Source organism: Cadophora gregata (genome assembly GCF_030347475.1).
Source record: "Cadophora gregata isolate MNR1 chromosome Unknown scaffold_7, whole genome shotgun sequence".
NCBI lineage: Eukaryota > Fungi > Ascomycota > Leotiomycetes > Helotiales > Ploettnerulaceae > Cadophora > Cadophora gregata.
The window spans coordinates 744,428-765,137 of NW_026695930.1; the positions used below are offsets into that span (position 1 = coordinate 744,428).

At 49.4% G+C, this 20,710-nt stretch overlaps 7 protein-coding genes across 7 annotated transcripts; 3 read left to right on the forward strand and 4 right to left on the reverse strand.

Annotated features, from left to right (window-relative positions):
- The first annotated feature begins 25 nt into the window (after positions 1 to 25).
- Positions 26 to 2,016, forward strand: MRPS9 (37S ribosomal protein S9, mitochondrial). The gene has a single exon (XM_058506631.1). It carries the CDS (start codon positions 87 to 89, stop codon positions 1,005 to 1,007), a length of 921 nt encoding a protein of 306 aa, XP_058357361.1. The 5' UTR covers positions 26 to 86; the 3' UTR covers positions 1,008 to 2,016.
- A 1,242-nt stretch (positions 2,017 to 3,258) lies between these two features.
- Positions 3,259 to 4,486, reverse strand: ONS95_013006 (uncharacterized protein; the record flags this gene model as incomplete). Its single annotated transcript, XM_058506632.1, has 3 exons — positions 3,259 to 3,338; positions 3,391 to 3,636; positions 3,703 to 4,486. 3 exons carry the CDS (start codon positions 4,484 to 4,486, stop codon positions 3,259 to 3,261), a joined length of 1,110 nt encoding a protein of 369 aa, XP_058357362.1.
- A 7,775-nt stretch (positions 4,487 to 12,261) lies between these two features.
- On the reverse strand, positions 12,262 to 13,049 carry CNB1 (Calcineurin subunit B; the record flags this gene model as incomplete). The annotated part of the gene is made up of 5 exons (XM_058506633.1): positions 12,262 to 12,272; positions 12,340 to 12,674; positions 12,743 to 12,816; positions 12,886 to 12,938; positions 12,998 to 13,049. The coding sequence occupies 5 exons, from the start codon at positions 13,047 to 13,049 to the stop codon at positions 12,262 to 12,264; spliced, it is 525 nt and encodes a 174-aa protein (XP_058357363.1).
- Positions 13,050 to 14,205: 1,156 nt separating this feature from the next.
- EPL1 (Enhancer of polycomb-like protein 1) lies at positions 14,206 to 16,048 on the forward strand (the record flags this gene model as incomplete). Its single annotated transcript, XM_058506634.1, has 3 exons — positions 14,206 to 14,373; positions 14,453 to 15,238; positions 15,287 to 16,048. The coding sequence occupies 3 exons, from the start codon at positions 14,206 to 14,208 to the stop codon at positions 16,046 to 16,048; spliced, it is 1,716 nt and encodes a 571-aa protein (XP_058357364.1).
- Positions 15,287 to 18,124, reverse strand: ONS95_013009 (uncharacterized protein). Its single transcript, XM_058506635.1, has 5 exons — positions 17,908 to 18,124; positions 17,466 to 17,852; positions 17,088 to 17,387; positions 16,340 to 16,957; positions 15,287 to 16,265 (listed from the first exon to the last, which is right to left on the reverse strand). The coding sequence occupies exons 1-4, from the start codon at positions 17,920 to 17,922 to the stop codon at positions 16,487 to 16,489; spliced, it is 1,173 nt and encodes a 390-aa protein (XP_058357365.1). The 5' UTR covers positions 17,923 to 18,124; the 3' UTR covers positions 15,287 to 16,265; positions 16,340 to 16,486.
- A 620-nt stretch (positions 18,125 to 18,744) lies between these two features.
- Positions 18,745 to 19,794, forward strand: KAE1 (putative tRNA threonylcarbamoyladenosine biosynthesis protein kae1; the record flags this gene model as incomplete). The annotated part of the gene is made up of 1 exon (XM_058506636.1): positions 18,745 to 19,794. The coding sequence occupies one exon, from the start codon at positions 18,745 to 18,747 to the stop codon at positions 19,792 to 19,794; it is 1,050 nt and encodes a 349-aa protein (XP_058357366.1).
- A 70-nt stretch (positions 19,795 to 19,864) lies between these two features.
- On the reverse strand, positions 19,865 to 20,413 carry ONS95_013011 (uncharacterized protein; the record flags this gene model as incomplete). Its single annotated transcript, XM_058506637.1, has 2 exons — positions 19,865 to 20,194; positions 20,246 to 20,413. The coding sequence occupies 2 exons, from the start codon at positions 20,411 to 20,413 to the stop codon at positions 19,865 to 19,867; spliced, it is 498 nt and encodes a 165-aa protein (XP_058357367.1).
- Between the last annotated feature and the right edge of the window lie 297 nt (positions 20,414 to 20,710).

Below are 20,710 nucleotides of genomic sequence, written 5' to 3' on the forward strand. Positions count from 1 at the left end.
TTTTTGAGCCATCCGATCCTATCTGTCTGTCGATGCAAGGTCTGTTCAGACAACGAAAACGACTACTGCGTGTTTTTATTTGAACGATGAAGGTGGCATGGCTCCCCGTAGGTCTCCGTGAAGGATTTCGAAGTGCCTGTACGCCTCGAATGACGCCCTCCAATCTACCCGTCCGCAGGGCAGTTCTAAGTGCTTCAACCAAACATTTCTCGACGTCAACTCGGCTACACGCTGGAATTGCGGCTCCAGAAATCAAGTTTGGTGGGCGCGGGGAGGCAGATGGAGAAATAGAGGAACCTCCCTTCTTCGCTCGACTTGTGCCGGACTCACCATCTTACTTCACTGCCCAACCGATTTTCATCGATGATCTCCTGGCACTTCAAAGCCTTGTTCGCAGATTTTCTGCTCTGCCAACCGTGAAGCCAGGAGAAGCTCCAAGAGTAGCATGGCGGTCCCTGGTCGAGTACCGAAACATGGTCGGAGAATCTGTCAAGGCATCCAAGTACCACAAGATCATCGAACTGCTACAACGGCTGAATTCCATACATCCATCTCTCATGCCCCCAGAAGTCAAGGCAGCATTGAACGAGTACAAAAAGGATATCAACCCATATCAGAACGACACAAAGGTCATACCGATAGACAGCCTGGGCAGGGCTTTAGGCGCTGGGAGGAGGAAATCTTCTACGGCAAGAGCGTGGGTTGTGGAGGGGACTGGTGAGGTACTGATCAATGGAAAGACACTGGCGGAGGCATTTGGAAGGATTCATGATAGAGAGAGCGCCATCTGGGCGCTGAAGGCCACGGACAGGATGGATAAGTACAACGTATGGGCTCTTGTCTCTGGTGGTGGAACGACAGGTCAAGCAGAAGCTTTGACCTTGGCTGTGGGCAAGGCGTTACTGGCTCACGAGCCCGGACTGAAGCCGGCATTGAGGAGAGGTAAGTCTTCAGAACTCATTTGCACTAGTACACCTGCTTCTTTTTATTACTTGGTTCAGTTCTGACATGCCACAGCTGGTTGTGTTACTCGCGATCCGAGAAGAGTGGAAAGGAAGAAACCAGGTCATGTCAAAGCCAGAAAGATGCCCGCATGGGTCAAAAGATAGAAACTCTCTGTTCTGTATCATATTGTATCAAGGATAATACCAACTCGCAATCGGATGTTACGACATGCAGCTTACTATCGCAACACATCCTGACAGTTCTCGCAAGGGAAGATGTCAAATACAGCAACTGTAAGGCATTTTCAGATCCATTCAGACTACTGATGCATACACCCAATTTGAAGTATTCGTTGGCCAAAAGGCGTTGAACCATTTTGGCTCTGAGCTCGCTGGCAGCTACCTACCAAAGGTGTGGTAAAACGTGATCACAACATGTTAGCCAGCATTGATGAATAGAATAGCGCAATAGCGTGTTCTTTTCGACACGATTTGTCCCCGACCTGGCAGTTGATGTATCCCCATTCCACTCGTTGGAATTTTATAACAATGCATCGATGAAGGGCGGCCATTTGTTGCGGCAGGTAACAGTTCTGCCTGCTTCTCACACTCCAAGGTACGGCAAATATGCTTCGATAAGAAGGTTTTCACGAAGATCATCACTTTTCGGTATCGATTTCCACTTCCCTTGACTACTCGTATGAGCATAATTACGCAACATTTACTGCGAGCCTAACTTGCTGGCCAGCCTCGCCCTCTTTCTCTGCTGCCCAGACCAATAACAGAGAACATATAGGTCAACAGCACACAGACAAAGCCAGCCCCAACCCCGGCTTTACTTCCGTTCGACGTGGCAGACTGCACCCAATGAAGTGCAGATCCAGGGCCATGGACCCAGGATTCCTAGCTGCTGCATGCTGTGCTGACGCCTCATTGCATTGCCAAATCAAATCGAATCAATTGATGTAGATCGGTGCCTTCTGTCGCCTTACCCTTTTGACGTGGCACAAGATCTTCAAGTTCTGCATGCAAGCGCTGGAACCATGGAACGCCCGTATTAGTTTGTTCTTATGCTTAGCTTACACTTGCTTTTGAATTCTTCACTTCTTAGATGGAGGCGCCTCTAATATAACTCTAATATAATTTACCTGGTAAGTTTGTCTATCAACTCGGCATCCTAGCGAGTTGCTTGTACATCCTAGCCAATGGTCTGTCTGACATCAATGGGAAAGTAAAGTGTACGGCAATTGACTACGCAATCAATAACACTGACACGTCAAGAGTCCAATTTGATTATCGAGAAGTCAAATCCAAGCAAGCGTACTAATCCCTGCATATTAACAGAAGTCGATATAACATCAACTGCAATCAGCTGGTCAAAGACAAGCCACCGCCAGAAGTCCAAGCGACCCGCAATCCATCCTCGCTCACCAAATCGTGCCGAAGGTCTTCCTGACAATGGAATGCTTTGTTGCAGGTCGTCATATGACAGGTAGTCTGAAGAATGTGACGAATCACAGAAGCAAAGCACGCTGCACCACTTACAGAACACGGCAGGGGAGTCGTAACTTGATCCGGGAGAACCCCGATGCTGGGAAATCCGGGAAGCCGGCTGTGCTGAGCTGAGCTGTGACAACCAGGTCCCCGGAAAATGAGATCTTGGGTGACGGACGATCCAGATCTGATCTTGATGTAGGTATGTTTTCTTTTCTGGTCCTTTCGGGTGCTTGGCGGGAAGCAAGGCTGAGACATGTTGGACGTGGGGTGGAGGGGTGGAGAATGTTACTTTGTTGCCTCCCTGCAGGGTGCAGCTAATGTTTACATGCCCAAGACGTGCAAAGTGCCGTCATGGGAAAAGTCGGGACCAGCTGACCTGAGTATGATCTCTCTTGTGTATGTGCAATGTTCTATTCATGGCAAGTGTATGTACTGTGCTCGTACGCAACCAAGTAGCGACTGCAGCTGGCCCTGGGCAAAAATGGTAATGCCTAGTAATAGCAATAGACAAAAGACTCCGGATTGCTTGTGAAAGCCCGCCCTGTAATACCATCCATCACTCCATTGCAGTTCCTCCCCGTCCCGAGCCACCATCCAGCCGCCAGTGTATCCGATTGTTATTGTCACAAGCCTTTTACCCCTGAAAATGCCAGTATGCAAACCCCACCAACACCCGGACGTAACCCAACCTCGTAAAACCAATTGTCGTGACCGCCATCGAACATCAAACATGAAGCGCTAAACTCGTGACAGAACCATAGAGTTACATGGTATTTAGACATAATTAAAGGAAATAACGATAATGGAGGCCAGGAGCTCAAGGAGGTGCTCTACCAATGCCCGAAGTCGATCCGGCCCCCTCCATTGACTCTTGAAGATCAAGACATTCGGTGAGGACTATTCCGTTGTTAGCATGTAATGGTTCTTCAAAGAGACACTCAATACGCACTCATAATTATCTGCTCTTCAGCAACTCCATACTGGTAATCAACCAAACCATGCTTCTCGACGGCATCACACATCCTGATTAAATCTTTAGCCATCTTGTTGATGAATTCTTGGGTCATTAAGCTTTGACCACGTTGTAGCTGCTGCCCAGACTCCAGCATATCCTTTTGTTTCTGAAAGATACTAAGCCATGCCGTATTGAATTCACCCCAGAGACGGATTCGATCGCTATGAAGCGCAACTTCGTCTACAGTAAGACCTTATCAGAAAACCATTAGTTGGCAGGATCAAACAGAAGAAACAGAGAGCCTACCTAAATCCCCGACATGCCCTAAAAGCCACTCAGATACTTCCAAAAGCGAAAGACTTGCTTCCCCCAGACGCCCGTTGATTGTGTTTTGAAAGATCTGCTTCAACGCTGTCTGGTAGGCCGTATATGCTGCTTCCATCCCAGGTCCCTGTGCTTGGAAGTCCTCCTCCTCCATAATCTCTGGGGCATTCTGATTCATAGCTCCCATACTCATGCTGGTAGGGTAACCTTGTTGAAGAAGAGGAGCACTTCGATCTGCGGGGCTTTGCTGGTGTTGTTGATAAACGGCAGAGGACCCCGAAGATGCATGATGTTGCAGTGAAGGTGGACCTGGCGGATTGTTTTGTTCATTGGGAAAGTACGGTGCCGCAACATCTGAAAGCATCTGCATTGCTGCAGGTTGCCGTGCCTGAAACTGCGAGGTCGAGTCGTACACAGTATTTTGGGCAGTCTGCTGTCCAACATTGTACATGCTGATGTCCGGAGTGTAGCCAGTGAAACTCTGCTGCTGTCTCTGGTCCTGAGCATAGCCTGGCTGATACTGCAAAGTGTTGGATGGCAATGAGCCTGCAAAAGACGAAGCAGGCTCAGGATAGTACCCTGAGTACGCGGAAGCACCCGCTGTTCCACGACCCGTTGATGGCGAGGTGTTTAAAGGAGCTGGCCGATATCTTTCTGCAGAGGAGCTCGAAAATCCGCGACCCTGGCTCTGATCTGCACCGAACCTAGGATCTGACCCTTGATATGGCGGTTCATTTTGCCTTCTTCGACGATTGTTGTCGTCCATGCCCCGCGGGAAGGGTGACGTCGAGCCTGCTAGTAGGGGATCAAGTCGATGCGCCGCCACCTGCAATGGAGCTGGCGATGATTGTAGGAGTGCCAGTTTGCTGGTGTGTTACTCGTCAAGCTCATGCTCCCTCGGGGGAGATAGTCGCGACGCGTCCGGGTATTTTTCTCGTAGGAGATTTCGAAAGTACACAAAGGAGAGTGGGATTGGGTATGCTATGACCCTGTTAACGTTTCTTCCTTCTACAAAGAAGAAAGGAGAGAATGCGATGGTGGACAGACCAGCAGTTTCTAGAGCAGGTGGCCCAGAGGGAAGGAATTTCCAGAGTTTTGGGTTTGCTTTGTGCGAATCGCCCTCCTTGAAGTCCACCAGCTGGCAAGCCCGAGCTGCAGAATTGAAGTTCGAATTTGAATAGACGAAAGAAGGACGTTCGTCTAAGAGAGAGACAAATTACTGCTTGAGTCGTGAGGCGCAAGGCTCAGATTTTGTGTGACCTGAGAACTAATTTTGCAGGAAGAAGACAATATGAACAAAACGGCGAATACAGGCCCAACGTTTTGCTGGCAAGACTCCGTCACCCGCTGCTGGGTAAATCCTTGATGCTGGGACAGGCAAGGTCCTTGCGGGATATCTGCTTCGTAGGGCAAACGGCACCAGTGTCAGGGTTTGGGCCGACCTGAACAAGCTGATGATGAATTGGTGGTAGTTCTTGGTACAGCAGAGAGCGCCTCTCTTGCTATGGTTCAGGCCAAGTTATTTGTTCCGAGGATTCTCTAAGGGCGAAGCGTGCACGCACGTCGACTTAGTCTTCTAGAAGCCGTGGCCACGAGATCTGATGTAACCCGGTTTCAAGGAGGGTTTGTCTCAGTGTTGAAGGGCAATCTATGGAGAAACAACCCGATGAAAGCTGGGTACAGGAATCGGTCGGTGCCCGATTGTTAAGATATCAGGAGGATATGGAGGAAAAATCGGTCTTCCTGAATTGACAAGGATGGCAGGGAGGACGGTGAAAAGCAGCGCACAAGCGGGATGGGCATGAATCGGGACGCCTGAACGCAGAAAGTCCACTGTCATGCACGTAGCGTGCCTCAAAATCTTGAACCAAAAAATGAGTGAGGTTGAGTTAGAGTTGATGAAACTGGAGACAAAGTGCGTCCGTCGGAACGTCAAGAAGTCGTGCCCTGCCTTGTGATGCTAGGAGTGAGTCCGGCTGCCGAACTAGGTCGAGTCTGAACCGAAGAGAGCAACACTAAGGCGAACGTTTTTTTTTGAAGGACGTGCAGATTGCAGAAGCGCGGTGCAGTAAAGCGCTGTAGAGTTACAGTGCTAATAATGCAGCAGGAGTTGCAGCAATAATTTGTGATGGCGGTGATGATGGTACGTCCTACCTGGTCGTAGTCGCAGGCGGAGGAGAAGGAGGCGAAGGACGCGGTGATATTCGTGTGCTTGTGCTTGTGATCTGCTCTGCTTTGCTTGATGTTGTTGCTGTTATTGCTGTTACTGCTGCTGGAGAGAAGCTCGAACACTAGATACCAGCTACTAAGTACTACCTAACACTAACACTAGTGGGGGCACGCCCGTGGTGAAGGTAGTAGTGAGGTGATATGTGCAGATCGGGCTAAAGGCTCCTTGCTAGCCGGTCAGGGCTTTGACTTTGACTTTGACTCTGATTTTGACTCGAGTCCAAGCCAGGCCAGGCCAGGAACCCGGTGGTTGGTGGAAGTGGACGTGGATGTGGAGAAGACTACTTAGAGGAAACCGAGATGGAGAGGAAGATCTGTGGCTGAAAGTCGACGACGCCTTTCCTGCTTTGGCGGTTTGTCTTGCAAGCCACGTGTAAAGTGATGAATGCCGGTGGTCGTGAAGTGGAGTTTCTGGGTTTCTGGCGAAGCAGTGGGGCCGGGGTTTTCTTGTCTGGCCGCCTTGTCTTCAAATAATGTCTTGCAGCTAAGGTAGCTCTTGGTGGATGTGTTGACTTGCAAACTGGAGGAGTGTCCTGTAATGTAAAGTGAAGTGAAGTGAAGTGAGGTAAAGTAAAGTAAAGTAAAGCACCAGGAGCCAAACGAATAACAGCGTGGGCCCAACAACACTTCACAACCGGGTTCGAATAATGCGGTGAATGAAGCAGCTCTGAGCTACCGTAGGTGCAGAGGTGGAGGGCGAGGTGAAGAATACCTAATAAAGTAAGGCAACGGTGATGATGGAAGGGATACCTTAGGTAGGCTCGGAGTGTCGGGTCTGGTCTGGTATGCCCGAAAAGTGAAGAGTGAATGAAGCAAAGCAAAGCAAAACTAGGTAAGGTAAATTTCCATAGAAATAAAACAATTGAACCTCCTTTTAGTACAGGCTGGCAGCCGCTGGAGGACTCTGGCAGGCAAGGTAGGCAAGGCAGGGCGCGCAAGACTCCAGGGCAGGCCAGGCCAGGTCAGGTCAGGTACCTGAAGTGGCACGCAAGGAGTACCCAGCTATGTTGCTCGCTTGGCTGGAGCGAGGAGGACTGGTCGAGACTGGCCAGACCTGATGAGTCGAAAGCGCCGGAGCGGACAGGAGCGGACAGGAGCGGACAGGTGCGATACGATGAGCGAACGACAGATCTGCGTCGGGGACGGCTGAACACTGAACAGACTGGAAAGGGGAAGGGAAAGGGGAAGGGGAAGGGGAAGGGGGAGGGCTCGGGGGAGGGGGAGGGGAGAAATAGTCCCAGACACCTCAGCCACCACCACTACTGCTGTGAGTACTGTAGTGAGTCCTCCACCAATTTGAATCTAAATCTGCGTCACTCCGTCCCCGTCCCCGTCCTCGATTCGACTCGACTAACGCTCTGGCGCCGCACTAATCCGACTTGCTGCTCCTGAGTCCTGACCCGACCTTCCTTGGAGACCTTCTCTAGGTCGGTAGCTTGTGGTGCAGCTGGTGCTAATTGGAAGATCTGAAATTTGTCTAATTGTCCAATTGAAGTGCTTGGAATGTCCCGACGTTTGCGGACTAATGTCAGGTACTAGCGGCGACGTTGTTGACGCTGGAGTGGAGTGGAGTGGAGTGGAGTGGAGAGTGGACGTGACGACGTGATGCAGACTTCCAATTCTCTTCTCTCGTCAGGTATTATTATTGGTGCACTGGATACTGTACTGTGCTGTAACTTTAGACTCTTCCGCACTTTTTGTAATTCTCATCCTTTGCCAGGAGCGAAAGGGAAGCCAACACCAACACTTTCTGTGAGGAGCGCGTGTTTGCGCGTGAAGAATGTGGTCTGAGTCCGCTGATGCTGTCAAGCCTCGAGACCGTCCTGTGCTGTGCTGTGCTGTGCTGTGCTGTGATAGGCAGGCAAGAGCGGAATGTTGCTCTTGCTCTATTGGGTAGATAGATAGCTGAGGTATGCACAATACAGTTGACGAGGTATAGGTAGTGTAGTGCTGCGCGGATAGAAGTAGTGTAGACAAGGACAAGAGTTCCTGAGTGTGGTTCAGTGTTTCTGACGTCTTGTTCGTCCGGACTCTGGCGATACTCCAGTACGGCCCCAAGGGGTGGAATAATAGGGATGGAGAAGTAGGTTAGTTACGACCCTCCGCCTCCGGTACTGTATGCCGAAAGTTGGCAGTTGCTGGCGCTTGGGTGCTGGGATATAGGTTTGAGATTTAGAGTTGGGTCGGGATAAAGCTTCCGGAATGCTGTTTTCTTGTCTTGCTCTCGCGCACGACAGGTGTACAGTATTATTGTACAGGATATTACGCCACGGCCAGTATGCAGGCGACCTGCTAGTTGCCCAGAAGTAGAAAAACTTGCGAGAGATTCCACGGTAGAGCCGGAGAAGTGTTGTGTTGTTGTAGAGACACCCAGCAGAAAGACTTGAGGCCCGACTCAGGCGCGTGCTCCCACACACCAAGATGGCAGAATGTTGGGCAGGTAGGTAAAATTCAGGTGGTTGGGCAGGAAGCTATTCAGAGCTCAAAAAGATCAGAGGGGATCGTGGAGCGACGCCTCTGATATTGCACGGAAATATTTTATTATATAGAAAGACGTGACTTGTAAGGACAGGGCAAGCAGTGCAGGGTCCTGGCCCGAGTAGTGGACTGGGCTGGGCTCCGTGGTTATGTTTGGTGATCTGGTGCACCGCTAGACCCCTCTCCCGCTCCCTTCAGAAGATCGCCGGATGAGGCGTTGATGCTTGGAAAACTGACAGGTGAAGCAACCAAAGCTTGCTTTGGCGTCCGATCGAGTAGAAGAAGAAAATCCGAAAGCCTCAACCAGGAAAAAGTAGCCAGACTGCAGGGATAACCGGCACATTGGGCCTGGGTGCTGGGACCGGAGCTGAGCTGCATTCGGGTCGTCCGGAGAGAAAATAGGAGGCTTCAGCCACACATCCCGCCAGCCCATCTCGTCCGAGAGACTTCTTTGCAACGACAAATGCCCACCAAAAGGAATCCATCAGCTGAAAGGAGTGGCAAGGGCGGAGAATGACGGAGCAAAGTCGAAAACCTCGACGGCAAGAAGCAATGTCCAGACCACTACTGGCAGATATAGGATACTGTCTAGGAAACTGATCGTCGCCTGACATCGGAAAGTCCATCAAAAATGCACATTGTTGTCATACCTGGGAAGAAAAAGGAGGTAATATGGCGTTGGACAGGAATCGAGACGACATGCTACCGTCGGCTTCTTTCAAGGACAGAATGAGGTCGAGCTGATAAGTCCCCTCCTTTTCGTCATAAGTTCACCTTTTTCTGATTTGCTCACTGCGGATATTCACGTTAGGTCACTGGCTGTCTGTACATTGCCGGTCTTCTCGTACTTCGCCGGTAAGTGATATGGTGAAGAAAGTTTCAATACCTAGGGCAATTTAATCTACCTAGGTAGTTTAAGTAAGCAAACCCAGAAACCCATCGACGGTGACTCTGAAGGCTGTCCAGTTAGCGTGTAGTACTTACCTTGTCACAATCCACTTTGGCAGCCACAAAGTGCATGTTGGTGATTTCTGTTTTCAGCAACAGCAACAGCAACAGCAACAGCCCCAGGCTTCTGACGAAGGCCAGCCGCAAGCTCCAGGTTTCCCTGAAGCGTTGCTGAAGAACAGAAACACTTGCTGCCTGACGTTGGCGTCGAACTCTACCTTATCCATGCAGCAAGCTATTTCCACTCCGGGGAGATAATGCCAGTCTTGCGCAGTCAGGTTTCTTCCCACGGTAAGTACTAGGTAGGTAATGTATACCTACCTTACAGTCAGTAAACCTACCTCCGTAGATTTAGGCACCATGTCCCTCGAAAGACTCTGGACGACATGGCTGACGATGGTGCAGTCATGCCCAACCAGTCCGGTCGGGTCGTGGACTTTGTGGTGCTGCCTTTTCCATCGGGGAGAATATTGAACCCTGATCCATGAGCAGTCGTCAAAATATACCTTGTCGATATATTTGCTGCATGAGCCTGCATGAGACCCCTGGCTGGAGGATCGCCGTCTGACAGGGCACCCAGAGCCTGCGGCGGGGCGCGCTGGGAGATTCAATATCCGGCATGCCCCTGCCTCGCCCCTACCTGCCATAAGGTACCTAGCCTTGCCCCTGATCAAATTTACGGCGCTGTGACCATCTCCTAACCTTACCGTAATTGCGCCGGCCAAATAATATGTCACAATTGTTTCAAGCACCCTCACGCGGCATCACATCTTTCATCAACACCAACATGCCGTGGGAAGTGCAAACAATGATGGTGACAAACAGATACGCCAACACCATGAACGCAAAGGAACCGCCTCACTCGGCTTGCTTCCTCCCGGTCGTCTACCAACAGCAGCACTGCAGCAGCATCGCCAGCTCGTTCGATAGTTCCAGGCTCTCGGGCTTGTGCCAAGTTCCATGGTGTCCCAGCCAATCTCAAGCCTCAGATAGTCCGTATCCTTGGGCGCCATGCACGCCTCATCAGACACAGCTGGCATGATCGCAAAGTCGAAAACAAAATCACACCAGGGAAAATGTGACCGCGGCAACTGTGAATATTGTGAAAATGTTTTCCTGTTTCATCTCTGACGAAAGTCTCTGCACTGTACTGCACTGACTACTTGACATGGGATATCTGCTCGGACGCATGCCATGAAGATCAAATCGCAACCATAGAGCCAATGAAGAAATGAGAGACGGAGAGAACGTACAGTAGGTGTTGGCGGAGAGCAAATCTAAATCTCGAATTGCTCGCAACTTCGTGGCATCTCCGATCGCCGGTTGAAACGTCCCAATACAGCTATACGGAAAGTTGGCTTTCGATGTTGTTGCATCAGCCTTGCTGGGGCGCGCGAAGATCTCGGATCACCCAGCGTCATTTAACATGCACTGGACTTGTAAAGTTGTACAGTGTACGGTAGTAATGGCAAGTAACCCATGCAAGCTCGACGAATCTTCGGCGCATTTTCTAAATGTGAAGGGGAACTCCTTGAAAGTCCACGCGAACTTCAGATTCCAAGAGCTACTTCAGATAGATCTTCCACATCATATCCAGTCATGGAATATTTAATCGAGGAATATTTAATCGATCTTAGGCCTCGCTTCATAATTGAACGATGCAACAACACCAGCCCATTCCTCGCCTCGCAGGTTGATATCACATCTTACCTTCCAAATTCCATGCTTACACGCCGTACTTCCAATCCAACTTCTGCATGACGGCCACATACAGACAGCACTCCTCGGCGCTCGCAAGCTGTTCCCAAAGGAGAACTGAGATTACTCACAGCCCAACCAAGGAAGGGCCAAAAATGACCTAGGTTCGAATTGACGCTAAGCCTTACCGGCGTCCAACTTTTTCCGAATTTCTCTACCGCACCCACTGACACATCCGTCGAGGGAAGCCCCTTCAAGTGTCTCGAACAGGTAACAGGATAGCCCTGCTTCACTTCGTTTCTGGAAGGTTAAGAAGATATCCATACAACCATCTCTCCGATGCATAAACGCTAACGAGGAATAGGCACGTGCTTCAAACTTCGAAACAGATTCCATCTCTTTCTTCCTTTTCTAGAATGTTTCACCCTCACCGTTAGAACCGTGATCCTCGCATCGATCCATGAGCGGCTCGGCTTGCGGCTTGAGAGACTAAACAGGATCAGGTAAAGTTATGCATGATTCAGGATTCATCGAATGAACCTGCCGGCATACGCTGTCGTTAGTAGTGTTTCAAAATCTGCTAAGGCACTTGTATCGCGAAATGACGATAGCAACAAGACACTGTTGTTCCGGCCAAGGATCACAAACTGGGCATAATTCATGCGCCTCGTTCGTCCACCGGGCCTTTGAAGTACGAACCATAAACTCTTTGGACGATTTTTCAGGCATGGATTTGCTTTCAGCTGACGCGGAATGGAAAAGTTGTTCATGCTCTAACGGCGAGGCCGAGGAATGCAATTTCCGTGGTTACGATCTACTTAGGGTAGGTCGAAACAAGAGTCAGGTACGAGAAAGAGATTGGGGTGAATTACAGGGAGGAAGCCATATTCTGGAAGAGGTAATTTGTAGCGTTCGGCTCGGGAAGTAAACTGCTGGATATGGAGGACTTTCCGTACCAAAATAGAAAGCCGTTACCTGGCTTCATAAGCTGCTCGAAAGACACGAATAGCATATTGGAAACTGGAGGCTTCAATGCCGTGGTATTTTCTTAGGAGAGAGATATGTCATCAGACCCCAAACCAGTTGGCCAGTATTCCAAACGTGACTCCTCTGTTGAGCCTGAGCCAATGACTACTGGCCGTGATATCGGGTGTGACTGTAATTGCTGCTTTCTCAACAGCCTCTAACTCAAAATTGATCTGTTGATGTCAGCTTAAGCCATATCACCATCTCGCTCAGTTGCCAAGGTTCGAATTTCAAACTCACCCAAAGTCATGCTCATGCTAACATCCGTATTCTCCACCATGCGCGTAAACTCCTCGAAGCTGATCTTACCATCGCGATCTAAATCAGCCTCCATGATCGTCTTGTCAACAATCTGCTGCAGCTGCTGATCTTTCAGATTGCTGCCAACCATCATCTTCAACACGATGAACAGCTCGCCATTGCTGATGTAGCCGTCGCGGTCAATATCGTAGACCTTAAATGCGAACCGTAGCTTCTGCTCCTTATTGCCCTTGCTTGAGAATGCGCTGAGTCCTGAGACAAATTCTTGAAAGTCTACGTCTCCGCCTCCGTCTTCATCGAAGATAGCTATCATTCTGCATATTGACAGTCAACATTATGGCCTCTCTGCCAGCATTCAGACTTGAAGAGATGTATTCCTGACCTAGTTGCGAGTGGGTTCGAGGAGATCTGTGGAAGGCTGAGAAATTCGTCGCGCTCGATCGTGCCGGAATTGTCCTGAAGGCCGCTTTCATGTTAGCTCTGACAGCAGGATATCAACGTCGAATTCTTGCCTGCGCTGCGCACCTTGTCCAGTTTCATGAATCTCTTTCGAATTCTTTCCACCTCATCTCGATCAACTGTAGGGCAAGGTTAGCTTGCAAGCTTTCGATGGGATCGGGCGGGAAGGTTCCAATACAATTAGAGCCTTGCACAATGTTCTCTAGCATTGAACTGCTGGCGTTACCCATCTCGAATGAGTTGTATTGGCGATGGTGCGGGGTGGAGGGGTTAAGTGTTGTGGGGTATTTGAGGTCGAGGTCGTCGGAGACTCAAAGGGTCCAGCTGCACCGCGCTAATGAAAGCCCAATGTCATGTGGTTACATTGAGAATTTACCTTATCACCGCATTATGAGTTGTCATTTTGCCGCTTGTCTAATCTCATGTCCTTCGAAACACATACGAAGGATTTATCTCATAATCCGAAAATGTATATCTTTTTTCTTTTTTGGAAAACTGCCAATGAATGTTGTTTCTTGGCATCAAGTGTCTAGCACTCCACTTCGACACGGCCACATGGACAACTTACTTCCTGTCGTATGTACGAGTCGATACAACCGCCAAGCTATAACTGTGCGTAATTACGGATCGATATCTTGTTAAGTGATTACAGCCATGGACAAGCCATTTCGACTGAAATGGACTAGACTTGACAAGGCTCCACCACCAAGGATTGTACGTATTTCTAACACAACCCCCAAAAAATGACAAATGCACGAATACAGCACAATCCGAAACTCAAGTTCTCCTCAGTAAAAACACGGTTGAACTGTGCATTTCTTGAGGGCTACCCAGAAATCACAGATCTGATGAATATGATCGTTGTCGCTTCCGTAGCATAGTATACCTCCTGAGTCTGTGTATCCATGGCTTATATAATGCCGGTAGCGCTGGACACAGAGAAGGAAAGCCACAGTGAATATATTATAGAACCTTACTTTGCATTTCAAAGACATGTACAATTATCAGATGCGAAGATAGTCAGTCGCCCCGTCTCCTCAGCTAGCCGGATTTTGATTTTGATATTCGGTTACGAGCTAGCACCGAGCCCACTGACTCTAATTGGACAGCTGTTCTGCCTACCAGGGCACGGGCCACCTTCCTCATCGGCGTCGAAAACTCTGCTCAAACGACACCTGGCCGCACGCTTCGAAATCCGCCATCTTTGTTCATCAAAAGCACATCATCAACGCGTCGAGATGTTCTAAAACTTGGGGCTCCATCGCAATATGATATCAAATCTACGGTGTCGAATTTTCAGCGTGAAAAAGTCGCGATCGCAGCTTCAGATCGCACCACCTGACCTCACCACCCACCGCGCAACGCACAACACACAGCAACAACAATATGGCTCCTAATAAGAATCCCGGGCGAAGAGAAGTTCGTCAAAGGAAGCTTGCAAAGACAACACCCCAACATGTCTTCAGAGAAGATGAATTTGACGCCGATGATTACAGTTCACTATTGAATGTCTATCAAGGTGGTCCATCTGGGGTGGAGGCGGCCGAAGAGAAAGTAAGTCACGTTTATACCATCTGATATCTCCACATGGCTGTGCCATGTGACGAAATTGAAGGCTGACCCTTGTCCCAAGGAATATCATTTACAAGCTGCACTAAGAACCACAACCAGTGCAACTGCCAAGGAGGTCGAAGAGATTCCAGCGCCTCCTGCTGAAGAGGGTAAAGACATCGATTATGACGCCCTCTACAGCCTGGAATACCATAAACCAGCCACATACATCCGTACCTCCCAAACTGTCGAGGAGTGTACTGGTGTCCAGTACAACATGACAACAGAGGATGATGTCTTTCTCAAAGCACATAACCAGAAGAAGCCGCAAGCAGCGAAGTGTACCGAGGATGATTTCGAGAAGTTGATGGAGATTTTCGAGGACAAGCATGACTCCGAGATTCCTTTTGCATCAGTAGATGGTACCATCTTACCCTTTGAAGATCACAAGTCTCTCATCGCCCAGCGATTTCAAGGCAGGAATGTCGCTTTCGCAAAGGATGTTTTTGAGTACTGGAAGAGTCGTAGACAAGCCTCGGATAATCATCCGCTGCAACCAAAACTCAAGGAGGAAGTTGACCAAAACAAAGATGACGCTGATCCATATGTCTGCTTCAGACGTCGGGACGTTCGACAGACCAGGAAAACGAGAGCTCGTGACACACAGAGTGTAGACAAGTTGAAGAGACTGAGAAGGGAACTGGAGGCGGCTAATGAGATAGTCGTACTCGCGCATGACAGAGAGGTGTCGAAGCAGCAATTCGTACATCTTGAAAAGACTATCTTCTTGGAACGAGCTAAGGTCAAAGAAGCTAAGGTCAGACTTGGCATCAAAACAGACGACGATGATCTCCTAATCAACCAACGTGTACGTCGTCTCCAGGCCGAGTCCTTGACACAGCTAATAAATTCGCAGCCACAGAAGAGGAAGATAGCCGACTTTGCTCAACCACCCCGCCTGCCTGGGTCGCAGATGCGCTTCCAAGGAAGACCAGATGGCAAAGCCCTCGACGCTGACCTCATTTTGCTGAGTGACATAGTGGCCCAAAAGGAAAATGCTCTTCAGATAGAGATCGAAGAGAAAGCCCAGCAACACCGCAAATGGAACTTGGGCCATGTTGATCTGACTCGAGAGCCACTGTCACCAGTCCATGGACAAGGTGCTGAGATGGGTTTCCGACCTGCCACAGCTCAGTATCAGTATCTGATGACTCCTCCATCTTCCGTGACATCAGAGTCCTTCGACCACCTCTCTCCGGTCCAGGAAAAATCTGAGCCCTTCTCGTTCCGATATGGTTCTCCTCCAGAAGAAGATGAGCCCCGTGGGCAGCCAGCTTATCGAAGAAGAATCGGTAGAGGTGGCCGACTTTGGATCGACCGTAGAGGAATGGCTGCTCCACAGAGGGGAGTAGATACAGAAATGTCCGATCGCTGGAAGTATGACCAAGATGACGATGATGAGCAACCGGTGTACGAGGTAGATCCTTATGACACGAAAGCTCTTCGATTTCGTGCAACCATACCCTTTCCTGCTCACCTGAATCCACAAAATCAGCGTTCTCGACAAGATGAGCGATCGATCCAGCAAGCTAGAAACACTGGCATCAGTCCAGCAAATCGAGTAGTTGCGACAGGACAACAAACGTCTGCGCAACCACAACCTCAAGCGCCGACTTGAAGCGCTTGAAGAACGACAGTTCTCCCCACAACCCACAACCCACACCACTAACACCATGCGTGTGCTTGTTGAACATTATGTACATCATAGTTCTTTGCAGGGCATCACTTACGGATGTTCCTTTGGATTTCAAGGCGTTGTCAACGGAAATGGGCCAGCGCATACTTGTCAAAATAGACAGACGTTCCCCCCGGTATAAGGGAGGTGAACGGGTAACCTGATGTAACTTTAGCACTGCTCACACGAGCTCAACCTAACTAAAACAAGAAAAACTTGTTAACTCGTACCTACTTGTAACGTTCCCAGGTCTAGCATTTCATTCGTTTCTGCGTTCATTGCCCGAGTATCAATTTTCTCTCTAGACCAGATGCCGCTCATACGACTCGACGCTTGTAACAACAAAAGTGTGCCACTAGTTGTGCTTGCGATCGTTGCTTATCATCTGACTCTTCCCTTCTTTCTTCCTGCCGCGTCATCTTCTACCTTCCTTTTCCCGCTATGGGTTTTAGGCGCCGAGTCGTGCTTCAGTCGCATCTTCTTGTCGCTGCCCGTGAAAGATTTGGCTTCCTGTATGGCTTCTTCCAGGACCAGCTTCTCTCCCAGTCGCACTTGAATCGCCATGATGTGTCGACTTGTGAGGTTTCCAGCTTGCAGGAGAGCTCGATCCTCCTCAATAGTCGTCGAGTACTCTTTGGCACGCGATTCGAGAATGACAGCCAGTACCTTTCCAACCAGAACTGTTGCAAGCTTAAGGCGACTTGAAAGGGAAGCTTGAGACGATTCGATAGCGGCTAGATTTTCTTCGTCCACTAGTAATAAAAACAAGAGCCCCAGTAGTTCGTCCGGGATGCTTGGGCCATCTGGGCCAGAGTGACAGATATCAAAGGAGTCTTCGTACACACCTTCGCGCTGTTTGTTATTAGCACTGGTTTATTTCGAAGTCACAGATAGAGGTAGACCATCTAGAGTTCGGTCTTAAGCAACGGATTCAGGGGCCCAGGATCCGAGGTAATGAAAAAACAAAGGGAGATGTACAGACCTGCGCTAATTCAACTCGTCGGTCCAGCTGCTCACGGCTCAATGGGGAAAGAGTATTGTCCGCGCTCAGCAATTGCCCCTTGGCGAGGAATGCAAGGATAGATTTCGTCGAGACTTCGGCGACATCATATACAGCATAATTGTTGGTGGTATAACCATAGCGGCGGAGGAGATCTGATTGGGGAAGCTGACCATAGTCGTTGAATATCTCTTCTCCCTTAGAAATAGGCATTATACTTCTCATTTCCAGGTTTTCATCATAGCAGCAGAGGCGGGCATTGTTCCTTGAAGCATCGGCGTTCTAAGGCGACAGAATTCAGTACTGGGAACTTGGAAATTGTGAAAGAAGTCCATGCGCCGGACCGGAGACGTGACTTACAAGCATATCCGCAAGGGGAATCATGGCCAGTATTGTCTTTTCGTCCTCTCCGTCATCCGAAACTAAGTCGTCTCCTTCCGCAGTATCAGCTTCCTCCTGGCTTTCCTTCTCAGGGATGTCGAATGCATAGGCCATGATAATCGATGCGACTCGGTGGCACATCTCTACACTTCCATTCTCTAACTGCAGCGGAGTGATGTGTTGGGAGAACATGTCTTCGGCAGCAGATCGTCCGATTTTGCTCACCACCGTACTGGCTTGTAGTTCCTGCAGCTCTGCTGCCGACCAGAAGACCAGACTGTCCAGTTCTCGAGGTAGTAGCGCAAGGTATGGTGCCCATATAGAATCCTGTCGGCTTCCTTCGGCGAGGATGATTGCAGTGAGAGCCTAGGGAGTGGTGTCAACTGGACAGTTCTCAAATGGATGGAGTGTAGCAGCATACCAACCAGCTGGGCATTTCTAAAATGGCTGGAGTGGTAGCAGTATCGGTAGCAGTGAGAGCTGTGGTTGTGTTGAGGACCGCTGAACGTGGGATAATGAACAAGCCCTCATCTTCCTCGATATCCGCCAGCGCAACTGGAAAAGTCAGTTCTTTTCCTCGTACTTCATAGGGATAGAGACGAGAGCGAGAGAAAGCTGACAAGGCTGCGCAAGCAGTACTCGCAAATAGGGTGGAGGATGTCGAAGAAGATGTTGTACTTACCAACTCCCCGACCTCGAGATGCTGACCGAAAAGAAACCAGTGAGATTTTTGGATTCATAACGACACCCATAGTTTTGAGCCATGCCAGAAAGGCTTCGGTCTTGGAATCGAAGTCGTCGCCGTCCATACTTTTATTCTTCGGAACAGGAGTAATATTCAAGAATACCGGGTGGTGAGGAGGGAATAATTGTAGTAAAGGTCGTTGAAGTGCAAAAGTCGAGTCGGAGGAAAGACGGTATCAAGCGAGGGCAGGCAGGCACTAGCGTGGGAAAAATACCTACCTAGCCCTGCCTCTTATTTTCTTTCGTCGCAGCTTTGCACATCCCGGACTAATATTACATTTAAGCTATAAAGTATGACCTAGAGTCAGTGTCCTAATAGTTGAAGGTTTTCTTTTAGATTACAACAAGAATCAGATCAAAACTTGTGTCGCATTTCTGCCTTCCTGTTTATGTTGAAGAGGGACTCTTATCGACTTTTCTTTATCGCAAGGCGAACTGACCAGGGTCATCAACCCCGCCGAAAGAGACTCCTCCCCTCCCCTCCATCTTCCCAAAAACATCAACACCGTTTAAAATGATTGCCATCGGTCTCGAGGGCAGCGCCAATAAACTGGGAGTTGGTGTCATTTCGCATCCTCCGAATGGGAAACCGGCACAAATACTTTCAAACATCCGTCATACCTTCGTGTCCCCTCCCGGAGAGGGCTTCTTGCCCAAGGACACGGCGAAACACCACAGGTCATGGGTTGTCAAGCTTGTCAAGCAGGCCATGAGCCAAGCCGGAGTAGCCATTAAAGATGTCGACTGTATATGCTACACAAAAGGGCCTGGAATGGGTGCCCCTTTGCAGAGTGTGGCTGTAGCAGCGCGTATGCTCGCTCTGCTGTGGGAGAAAGAACTTGTTGGTGTCAACCACTGCGTGGGTCATATCGAAATGGGACGTGAGATCACAGGTGCCCAGAATCCGGTAGTCTTGTATGTGAGCGGAGGAAACACCCAGGTCATCGCGTATGCAGAGCAACGGTATCGGATTTTTGGGGAGGCACTTGATATTGCTGTAGGAAATTGTCTGGATCGATTTGCCCGCACCCTCGAGATCAGCAATGACCCTGCTCCGGGATACAACATCGAACAATTAGCAAAGAAAGGGAAGGTTCTCTTGGATATCCCATATGCGGTGAAGGGAATGGATTGCTCTTTTGCAGGAATTCTTTCCAGCATCGATATACTTGCGGCAGAACTAAAAGCGAATCCGAATCAAAGAGATCCAATCAGTGGAGAATTGATCACGACTGCAGACTTGTGCTTCAGCCTGCAAGAGACAGTATATGCAATGTTGGTGGAGATTACCGAACGAGCTATGGCACACGTCGGCAGCAATCAAGTGCTGATTGTTGGAGGTGTGGGCTGTAACGAAAGACTTCAGGAGATGATGGGATTGATGGCAAAGGATAGGGGAGGAAGTGTATTTGCAACGGACGAACGTTTCTGCATCGACAATGGAATCATGATTGCCCATGCTGGATTGCTGGCGTACGAGACAGGCTTCAGAACACCTCTTGAGGAAAGCACCTGTACCCAACGATTCAGAACAGATGAAGTCTTCGTTAAATGGAGGGACTGAAGAGGCTCAGACACGAACTCGGGCCAGACACAAAATTCCAGCCTGTACGTTTAGTTGCTGCCAGGGATTGTCAAAATCCATCCAGATCATCCGAGTCATCCTCCTCAAGGATGGTCTGGCCTAGCACCCCATGATCTCCCTTCTCAAGCCACTCTGCAAACCTCTCCATCTCAGGATCACTACGCAGGTCACCCTTCGTACTTTTGGTCGGAATCCTGTCCCATGCTTGCTCAAGCTTCTTCTGCTCACGTGCAGCTCGAACCGAAGCTGCGGATCTGCCGGTCTCTTCCGGCGCAGTGGTCAAGTTGAAAACAGAATCGAGAAGACTAGATGAAAGATGGAGGATAGATCCAGTGATGAGGCCTATGACAGCAGCAACACCGAGATAGATAAACATAGTCTAGTAGCGCGTTAGCTGCAATCAAAGTACTTAAGAAAGATGTCGTCAGACCTCGAATTTTGCCAGAAATCTCAGCGGCAAAAGGAAGCCTGACGATATGTACATCGCGAGGTTGGAAACTAGCGTGAGACATGCCACGATCCACCGGAAAATGATCGTAATAGGGAGAGAGACATAGTAGAAGGTGACCTCGAGAACTGAGAGCCAGGTCATGCCCATGTTTATGATTGATGCCCGGGTTCAATGTCCAAGCGCATCTGGAAGACTGCTTTCAAGCGCCCTCGTTGTGAAGTGACGAGCAGGTAGCAGAGCGAAAGCGTGCTGCAAGGGAGAGTAAGTTGTGACTATCGATGAGTACGTATGAACTGAACGTAGGATGAGAGGCGTCAATGATGGCTGGGTAATGAAATCAATTGAGTTACAGGTATAGGTGTGGTGGGTATGGTAATTGTAGTTGGAATTGTAGAATTGTACTACAAGTTTTGCAGGGCCGAAGAACACGAATGCTTTGATTTG